General features: G+C 32.1%; 1 protein-coding gene across 1 annotated transcript; it reads left to right on the forward strand.

Annotated features, from left to right (window-relative positions):
* The first annotated feature begins 7518 nt into the window (after positions 1-7518).
* On the forward strand, positions 7519-10034 carry LOC136211129 (F-box/LRR-repeat protein At5g02910-like). The gene is made up of 4 exons (XM_066002673.1): positions 7519-8370; positions 8504-8672; positions 8742-9420; positions 9648-10034. The coding sequence occupies exons 1-3, from the start codon at positions 7924-7926 to the stop codon at positions 9395-9397; spliced, it is 1272 nt and encodes a 423-aa protein (XP_065858745.1). The 5' UTR covers positions 7519-7923; the 3' UTR covers positions 9398-9420; positions 9648-10034.
* The last annotated feature ends 682 nt before the right edge of the window (positions 10035-10716 follow it).

The following is a 10716-nucleotide window of genomic DNA, read 5'->3' on the forward strand; positions in this document are numbered from 1 at the left end:
CTCTTAGCTTTCCAACACATTTTGAATCGCCTCAATCCGAGTCCGTATGAGGGAGATACGTTGAAAATACGAAAATGTGTCAAATCTGTCCTAGTGTGAACAATTGGACTTTTATCTTACAACATCCATCCGCGACGAAGTGTATGCTGATGTCACTAAAACTCATTTTTTCCGGTCCATTTTACTCCCGAGTTGTCGCCTTAAGTCCCGACTTGGTTATTTGTGTCGAAAACCTTGCGAAAGTGCCTAAAAACACACAAAGTGGCTTAGATACATAAAATGAAGAAAATATACAAAAATCATTATTAAAATTTATTAAAATGGTATAAAATAACAAGTAATTAAATACTAAAAATGCTATAAATTACGATGATAACAGTAGCACCTCAGAGGGGCTTCCGAACTTAGTACGTTTAGACACAACTCTGACTGTTTTAAATTTGATACTTTCGAAACAAAAAGCAAGCAATAATAAAGAGTAAGAGTTAGAGAAATGATACTCAACAATTTTTTTATCCTAGTTCATCCTCCTGCCTACATCTAGTCACCGGAATACCCTCTTTCGAGCTTTAATCCACCACTGAGCTCTTTGATGGTAGAGAAAAACCCTTACAAGATATTGAGATATTACAGAGTACCTTTCTCTATAACCTACACTTAACTATTTATCTCTCTGTTTGCTTAATATCGAACAAACAGAAGAGCTTCTGAACTAGTCTAATCTATTGATGATTTTGTTCTGACTCAGAACGCAATGAAAGAACTTAGAAATGTTACACAGATGATTACAGTAATTGTGTAAATGGTTTTTACTTTGCTTTGGAACTTCAAGAATGATTCTCTCAGAATTTCAGCGTTGAAGATCAAGTTCCAATGTTGCAAATGATGAGGCTTTTTATAGTGTCACTTCAAGGTATTGATCATTTCAAATTTCGAAATAATCATTGGAGGGAAACAACTCTCTCCTGCCCCTTTCATCCTCAGAGCCCAGTGTCAACAGCCAATAACATTCCTTCTCTTTTCCGTTATTTTGTCTGTTGCGCTTTGCTTCACAACTTGGTCAGAGGCACACTGATTGTCTAACCAAATCAGGCAAAGTTTCCAAGTTGATCAGGGGACAAGCCGTCTGGAGCTTCTAAATTTTTCCTAATTTGGTGAAGCTTTGTCAGTTGCACAAAGTAAACTCCTGAGCTTGTCTCACGTGCTTTGATCCTTTGTCTTCCGAGTTTGTGTTATCTTTGAGACATAGTGTGGGAGCTTTTGGATCCTTCTTGTTGTTAGGCTGAAGATGATCCAAGGCTTTTGATCCATGGGCTTTTGATTTATCTCTTAAGGCCTTTCTTATTTCTTTAATCTTATACGTAATTCATCAAAACACTTAACAAACACATTAGTCAAAATAAATCAACATTTAAATTTAATGTGTTATTAATTATGGAGATATTAATTTCATTTAATATTTTTGTCATAATCAAAATTAATGTAGAAATTGTGTTCCAACAGGATAGAAATTCGGTAGGAAGATTATTAAAAATTAAATTATAAAATAAATAAATAAAAAAATAAAAATACCATTTTGACCTTTGATTTTGACTGATATTTTGACCTTTTAAACATTAGTTTAGATAGTTTTTGCTAACAGAATTAACCTCAATGTACCTATTTATCAACTTTTAAACCACATAATTTAAGTTTGAAAATGGTCCAAACCACGAAGTTTATTTTTGTACTTTTCCCTATTTTTTATCTTCAAATTTTAACTTAAGAGCCAAATAAAAAAGTCTCTTCTTGACGATGCTCCTTTGAAAATTGTAGTAATTGGTGTTTTATTCCCTTTGACAATTTAATTGCTATGAACATCCCTGAGTACCTGATTGCTTCTATTAAATCAATCCAACAATTCAAACACTAGCAAGAAGAAGCGGAGTTGAAGAGGGCTCAAAGGAAAACAAAGCAAAGAACAACCTCATAGAGAAATAAAGTTAAAGAGGTCTCAAAAGAACATACAGTAAAACTTTGAATCAAAATGATAAGATCATTCGCAAGCAATTGAAAAGTTTAGTTAATTATGGGGTCCTAACTTTTGAATCTTCCCTTACAGTGGCGGAGCCAGGACCCAAATCTCGGAGGGGTTTGATCGTAAAGAAAAAAAATGCTACTTAAACAGGAAGGAGCACCCCTACTATGGAGTTTTCTGGAGGGCGAGAGGGTCGGCCGACCCTCCGTGACCCTCCGTGACCCTCCCAAGCTCCGCCCCTGTTCCCTTTCAAATATCCTCTGGTTCACGTTGTTAATTAACCCAGTTAGCTTATTAGATTCTATTTATTTTTTATTCATGCCAAATCCTCGTCAATACTCTTATTTGCATAATTTCATTTTGTACATGTTGGGAATTTCGTTAAAATAACAATTTTGTTTTGTTATTTTTTTTCAACTTGAGGCTTAAATATATAAGGGATAAATAAAGTTTAGAATAACTTGAAATACGTCAATTTATTTTATACCATGAGATCTTTTTAGTGGTATATTATAAACAAAAAACGAACAAGTAATGGATGAGAAATTGATGCTCAAAGTGAACCACTTGAAATGATTTTGAAGATGATAGAAGGAAATCAAGTTTTCCCATCTCATATATGAAAAAAACGAGAATTTTTACTAGTTTATAAGTAATTTTTTTTATAATCCTCTAACCAACTATTAGAAGAAAAGCTCTCTCATGTGCAGGAGTTGTATCTCTGGGTTAGGGGTGCATATGCACAATATGGCGATGCAAATGCCGCATCGAAATGGGGCCCTTGGACCACCATACTTTTGCTTCGACAAATTATTTTTCTTATCCTTAAAATACTTTGAGCCGATTTTTGTTCAAATAATACTCATTAATTATTTAATGAATTTTAATTCTAACAATCACATTCGTTTCTGTTTGTGAACAATTGTGTCTGTTCGACTTGTACTTAAAAAGAATCGAACCGTCACTTTCTTCAAACACTACAAAAAAAATGAAAATTTCTGAATCTGATCGCTGCAATTATTTTGCTCTCTGTTAAGTATTCTTCTTCTCAATCCGCTAATAACACTTTGCACCTGGTAGGCCTACTTTTGCTTTAACACATTTTTTATCCTTAAAATACTATTAGCTGATTTATGTTCAACTAATACGAATTAATTATTTAATTAATTTTTAATTCCAACATCCACTCTGTTCATGAACATTTATCTCTATTCGTGAACATTCGTGTCTACTCGACTTCTATTTATACATAATCGAATTGTCAGGTTTTTTACGCACTGCAGAAAATGAAAATTCCATAAACTGCTCTCTAAAATTATGTTGCTCTTTGTTTGTTTGAAATATTCTTCTTCTCTGTCCAGTGATAACACCTTACACAAGATAAGCATTCACTTATATAATCTGTTGTATCCTGGGAGACGATCGTCAATAACGATGAAATCTGTCTTAAGGAGATTGCTAATACATATTTCAGATTTGTCTAACTCTGTTCTTTTTATTTCTATTTAAGTGTTTCATATACTTTCACATATTTTCACTTAATTTCTGTTACTTTAAATTTAATATTTTTGTATTTTGTTTTATTTGGATTAATTATAGATAACATTCTTAAAACATATTTTTTATTATTTTTTATTTTTCAAAGAACACATACATATATATTATTTGAAACGATTTTGTTTTAATTCTTGTCATATTATTAGCAAAAAGTTGTGTTGAGACCGTTGTAACAAAATATAATAAAAACGTATTATATCAATTTATTTATATTCGTTTTTTCTATATGGTTAAAACAAATTGTTGTTTTTTTATTCTTACTTAATCTTTTCAAATTTCAATAACAATGATTGAAATTGAAAAAGGAAAAGGATCCGGTTCTAAGACCAATGAGATCAGAGTCACTATATAGGCTACTCTAGTCTACAATATTTGTGCCTACTTATGTCAATCACAATGAATGCCTTGAAAAGTTCAGCGCTTTGAATTTCAAAGCATAGCAACAGAAAATGTTGTCTTATCAGTTGCTCACTCTATTTTTTTCAAAACTTCAACTGTCCTCTTAAACTTTCAAAAGTTTCAAATGACCCGTTATTATTACCCAATTGCATTCAACAACCCTCTATTTCTTAATAAATTTTATTGGGAATGTATAAAATAAGAGACACACTCCGCCACATATGAAAGTGATCACCACTAGGGTTGTAATATGTTGTTATATCAGTTGCCCAATGTATTTTTTTCCAAAACTTCAATTGATCTCTTAAACTTTTAAAAATTCTAAATGATCCGCTATTTTTGTCAAATTGTATTCAATAAACCTCTATTTTTCAATAAATTTTATTGAATGTATAAAATGGAGACACACTCCACCACATGTCAAAGTGCTCGCCACATATCAGAAAGAAAATCACAAATAAAATAGAGGTTATTGAAAACTTTTTAAAATTGTAGGAGGTTGTTGAAGTTTTAAAATAAGTAAAGGGGCAAAGATGTATTAAGCTATTAATTTTTTTACAACTACTACTCTTTGCATTTCAAAATATAAGTCATTTTAGATTGTTTCACACAATTTAAGAAATACAATTAATATAGAGTGAAATTAATGAATTTATATTGGTTAACTAAAACAAAATTCTCTCTCATATATTGGTTAGTCAATAAGGGGGTGTTTGTTTACCTACTTTTCACCTCCTGTTTGTCTTTTCATTTTAAAAGACAGAGTTTTAGGTGTTTGGTTAGACTCGTCCTGTTTGCCTTTTACAGTTGAAAACAACATTAAGTGTTTGGTTAGTGACCTCCTGTTTGCCTTTTACACCTGAAAAGCAGCCTTTTACAAAAGAAGAGAATGTCTGCTTTTTGGAAAAACAGTTTTTTTTTCCAACAGCAACAGCAAACAGTAGGTAAAACAAACGAGCCCTAAATCTTGTAATTTTGAAAAACACATATCAAAATAAAAATTTAATGTTTGGAATAGAAAACTATACTATTTTTTTTTTTTGCAAAACTAGAAAGAATTATATTTCGAAAGAAAACTCAAAGGGCGTTTGTTTCAGTTTTTCGGAGGAACGTTTAGCGTTTCACTCCAAACCGCAGGAAATATAGCGTTTGGTTAGGTTTATATAACCGCAGCATTTAGCATTTTCTTCGGAAACTGCAGCGTTTTGGAGCGTTTCACGAAAAGCTCATATTTAGAGCTTTTCATAAACAGCTATTTGTAGTTAGCTATTATTGACAGAATTATCCTTCTTATTTCCACAAAATATGTTTATTCTTTAACATTATTTATATTTCTACAACATAATTATCGGAAAAACAAGGTTTTGTTGCGTTCAATAAATTTTTTATTTTTTATATAGATTATTTTTATTAATTTGTGTAACACATTTTTTATTTTATGATAGGATAAGGTGTAAAAATAGCCCTAACATTTATAGCTAGGAGCAATTTTACCCTAACGTCTAAAATGGTGCAATTGAGAAAGGATCGGGTGCGTAATGAAATAATTAGGACAAAAGTAGGGGTCACATCTATTGAGAATAAAATGAGAGAAAATCGACTAAGGTGGTTTGGCCATGTGAGACGTAGAGCGCTTGATGCGCCGGTTAGGAGAACTGAAGAGTGGCAAAGGGATGTAGTGGTGAGGGGTAGGGGAAGACCTAAGCAAACTTGGAGGAGGGTGATCGAGAGTGATATGAGTTTACTGGGAATTGAGGAAAATATGGTAGTGGATAGGACGGAGTGGAGGGAGCGAATTTGTGTCGCTGACACGACTTGATTTCACGGTTTTTATATGATGGTTCATGTTAGCCGACCCCGAATCATTTCGGGACTAAGGCTCTGTTGTTGTTGTTGTTGTCTAAAATGGTGCAATTATACCCCTAATTTTGGCAGCCAAAAGCAATTTTACCCATAACATTGACAAGTTGGGTCAATTTGGGAAATAATTTATCAAACTGTCTTTTTGGTCATGAATATTGTCATCTACACTTCACATGTGCACGATTTTATCATCGTTAGTAACAGATCACAAACATATGATTAAACATGAATTTTTTTTAAGAAAATAAAAAAATATATATTGTCTTTTGTACGAGTTGGACAAAAAAATTTCAATATTTCATCGAATTTATAAATATTAATTTTCAATTTTATTATTAAATCGCAAAAAAATATAAAATCTCTTTTTTAGAACCACTGGTATGTGCAATTGGTGTAAGAAATAAAATATCTATGTTTTCTAATAATATCTGAAATCGACCAAACTTGCCAATGTTAGGGATAAAATTGTTCTTAGCTGCTAACGTTATGGGTAAAATTACACCATTTTAGACATTAAGAGTAAATTATTCCTAGTTGTAAACGTTATGAGCATTTTTTTCATATTTTTCATTTTATAATTTCATCGTTGATTAATTTATAACATGTCCATTTTTAATCATTTTAAATCCGAACAGCAACAGTTCAATATAATTTTACCAAACACTAATAATTAAACAGCTAATAACAAACAGCTAACTGTGCAACAGCTAACAACTACAAACAGCTAACCGCAACCGCAACAACTATTAGCTATCAGCTGAAACAAACACACACTCAATTTCTAGAACTGGCTTATAAAAAGAAGGGTAAATAATTATAAAGTCCCTGAGTTTTTACTTAATACACTAGTCAGTCCCTCTGTTTTTAGAAATAATTATATAGTCCATTAGTTTTTAGTTTCATCAACTCCTTAGTCCTTATGTTTGAGTCAATGGTCAAACTATACCAAATAAATTTTAAAATACCAAAATTACTCTTTATTCTATATTTTAATAATAAAATATCTATTTTTCCTATTTTATGTTTTTTTCTCCTTTTTTCCTACATAGTTTCTACAATATTTTTTTTCCTGCATAATCTCTACAATATTGAGTAATTAATTTATTAACTTTTATATAATAATAAAAATTTAATTTAGTAGCCTAAATTTTATTGACTAAAAAAATGAATGAAAAATATTTAAAAAATAATCAAAATAAGAGAAAAACTATATAAATTGTAAAACGTAATCTTTATTTATCTCTAATAAATTTTATAAATGAAAAAATATGATTTTTTAAAAAATTTATTAATATTTAATGCTAGTTTAAAGACATTATATTAAAAAAATAAAAATTTAAGAGAATAAAAATATATTTTTAATGATTAGTATATACAATTATATAAATTTCGGTATATATATACTTCATAAACTTTATTAAAACTATTTCGATTAAATTTGAAATTAAAAAATAAGTTTTTTTTATGTAAATAACTAGGGACAATTTGGATTTTTATCTACAAAAACACATGGAATGACTAAAGAATTGATTAAAATAAAACTTAAGGACCTTATAATAATAGAATGGACCTACTAGTATGTTAAGAAAAAACATAAGGACTTTATAATTATTTACCCTAAAAAGAACCGACTGAGTATTTTAATTTTAGGAGATTTTAAAGTCCGTGATTTTAGACCAAATCTAAAATTTCACCCGTCTCAGCTCGACTGCTTGTTTATGGCGGGAACTGGTGGAGCTTCTATGGTGGAAAGCAAGGGAGCTGCGATTCAGAAAATGGACTCATGTGCCTGTTCTCGAATTCGTTCCAAATGATGGTATGTCTCCCGATAAATTTTCCAATTTCGTCGAAAAAACCCTAATTCTCCATGATTGCTCCAATATCGAGAAATTCGTCATCAATGTAAAATGTTTTCCTACGGCTGATCAATTTCCTAACATGGATTGTGGATCCGTTTTGCTGTAACAAAAGATGTAAAGGAGCTCATAGTGGATTTCAATGACGACGACAATGTCCACTACTTGTTGCCCCAATTTATTTTCAACAATTGTTCATTGGTTAATTTGAAGTTATCTACTTGTAATTTTATGTCGATTGGGAAAGTAAATTGGGAATTTGTCAAGAGTTTGCGTTTATATAGTTGTCTAATGGAAGATAACAAGATTGAGAAGGTTTTATCTGGTAGTCCTCTACTTGAATACTTGGAATTGTGCAACTGTTATATGTTTGACGGGCTTGTTATTGCCTCTAAAAGTTTGAAGACTCTTATTTTGGATGGAGTTGGCTGTGGATGCAGTGTTGTTGAAATTTCATGTCCTAATCTGGAGAGATTGAGAATATCAGGTCTAGTGTGGTTTACATCTCTTAAACTAATGAATTTGCCTTCTTCACTTTATGTTACTTTGGATTTTTACTTCGACATGGCGGAGTTGGAAGACGAAATGAGTAATGATGACTTCGTAAATTTGGTCCTGCGGACTCTTCGGCAGGTTGAGCATGCTGAAAAGCTAGAAATTGGGCGTTGGTTGATGGAGGTAACTTTCATACTAGGAATTCAGTCTATTGAAAGTTTTTGAAGTTTAATTTCCTTTAACAGATGAATAGTAGCATTTGAAATTTGAATGATTATATAATCGTTACTGATTATTATTGCTGTTATTTTTGAAGATTCTATCATCCTCGGAGGATGTAGACTACATAGGAGACTTGCCAGATTATGTCATTCACCAGATGGTCTCTTTTATGCCATTAACAAAAGACGGATTTGAGAGTGAGTTTTACAATATGCTGGAGCGTAAATGGACTGATGTCCCAATCCTCAACTTTGTTTCCAACGGTACGTCTGTCAGATAATTCATCAATTTGATTTATAATATACTTATTTTCCATGATTGCTTGAATATAGTGAAATTTGTTATCAACTCCAAAGATGTACCTTTGACGTACTTGGAACCTAGATTGTCCTTCTGGATTCGTTTTGCTGCCTTAAAAACTGTAAAGGAGCTCATTTTGGATTGTGATTATACTAATGTGGAATCGGGAAATGAGTACCTATTGCCGCAATTTCTTTTCAACAATTCTTCATTGATTAAAATGAAGATATGTACTTGTTATTTTATGCCAAATGGGAAAGTAAATTGGGAATCTCTCAAGAGTTTGCAGTTAGATCATGCTGAGTTGGGTAATCAAGCATTTGAGCATGTTTTATCCGGTAGTCCGTTGCTTGAATGCTTAGAATTACGCTGTTGTGGCTTTGAAGGTGCGGTTGTTATTGCTTCTGAGCATTTGAGAACATTTATTCTAGAGGAATTTGGCAAGAGCTGTCGTCTCCTGGAAATTTCATGTCCTAATCTTGAGAGATTGAAAATTTGGGGAAACTTGGGTCATACATCTCTTAAATTGATGAGCCTGCCTTCTTCACTTCATGCTACTTTGGGGTTTTACCTCTTAGAATCCGATGATATCAGTCCTGATGACTGCATGAATTTAGTTGAGGAGACCGTGAAGCAGATTCAACATGTTGAGGAGCTGGAAATCCACTTGAGCAGGTTGAGGAACTAGAAATCCGGTATTGGTTCTTGAAGGTAACTGTTTGAGATTTTTTTTTGTTACAACCTTGCATTCCTTGGGATAAAAAATCTACCTAATTTCTTAATATGTCTTGAGCTAATCTTAGATTTTAATGAGTTTAAGTTTTGGTCCTTTTGCATGATGATTTCTGAATATTCACGGTCATTAATGTCCCTATTGATTCTTTTTTGGAATGACCAATTTGCAACTGCATTTTTGACCCAACAAACCATGTTCTCAGATTGGAGGTATTCCCAAGACAATGAAGAGAAAGCTGGAAAGTTTATACTTGATCACCAAAAGCTTGTTCTCAAATGTGTTCCCAAGAGTTGGAATAGGTAGGTATGCTTGAAGCTCGTGGCTGGCCGTTGGGTGGATTTTGTGATTGATGTTCATAAGAAAATGGTATCTTCTCCACATTACCCATTGTTAAAATGTAGATATGCTTCTTAAAATTTTAATGGTAATTTTGTGCATCCCATAAGTTTTACTCTTGGAACTTGAGTGGTCTAGTGGATGCTTAGATTAGTGGGAGTCTCGTACTCCATTGACGAATGATTGAATCTCTTGAACTAATTTAGTGCAAGACTTGACTGCCAGATAATTATTGCTTGCTGGTCTAGACGAATCTTACCCACTTTTCTCTTATTTCGTTTCCATTTTGAAGATATTAAATCTCTTGCTAATTTGTTGTATGATTGTGAGTTTATGTTCCTTAGAAAATAGGCTAACCAATTAGCTCATCCGTTAGCCAAGGCTTCTAAGCGACCTACTCCCCTCTCTCTACATTGGTCGTCTTTTATAAAATTTTCCACAACTATTCTAAAATGAAAAGCTGATGCATGATTGAGTGCTTGTTTGTTCAATTGTTCATTATTTTTTCGTTGTTGACAACTGGTAGATATTAGTTGGGTTTCCTTCCAAAAAGCAGTTGTTTCGCAATTCTAACCAAACACTTCATATCTACTAATATCAAACTCTTTTTCCTGTTGATATTGGATGGAATTCTATTAATAAGATGAATAGCATGCGCAACAAAGGAATTACAGTTTTGCAATCCTAACCAAACACTTCATATCTAGTAATTTCACATTTACTGTTTGTTGTTTCAGATCTAACGGGAGAATAATCAGTGTTTGGCTAGAAATAGAAAACAACAGCTGATTGCTGTTTTAGTAAGAATCAGAGCCCTGTTTTTATCAGAAATAAAATATTGCATTTTCCAACCAAATCTACCTTTTGCTTTTTTCTTTCCCTTATTTATCCTTCAGCCTTCAACTTAAAAAAATATTTCTAATAGCTTTTATCCT

This window comes from Euphorbia lathyris, chromosome 1 (genome assembly GCF_963576675.1).
Source record: "Euphorbia lathyris chromosome 1, ddEupLath1.1, whole genome shotgun sequence".
In the NCBI taxonomy this organism is placed as follows: domain Eukaryota; kingdom Viridiplantae; phylum Streptophyta; class Magnoliopsida; order Malpighiales; family Euphorbiaceae; genus Euphorbia; species Euphorbia lathyris.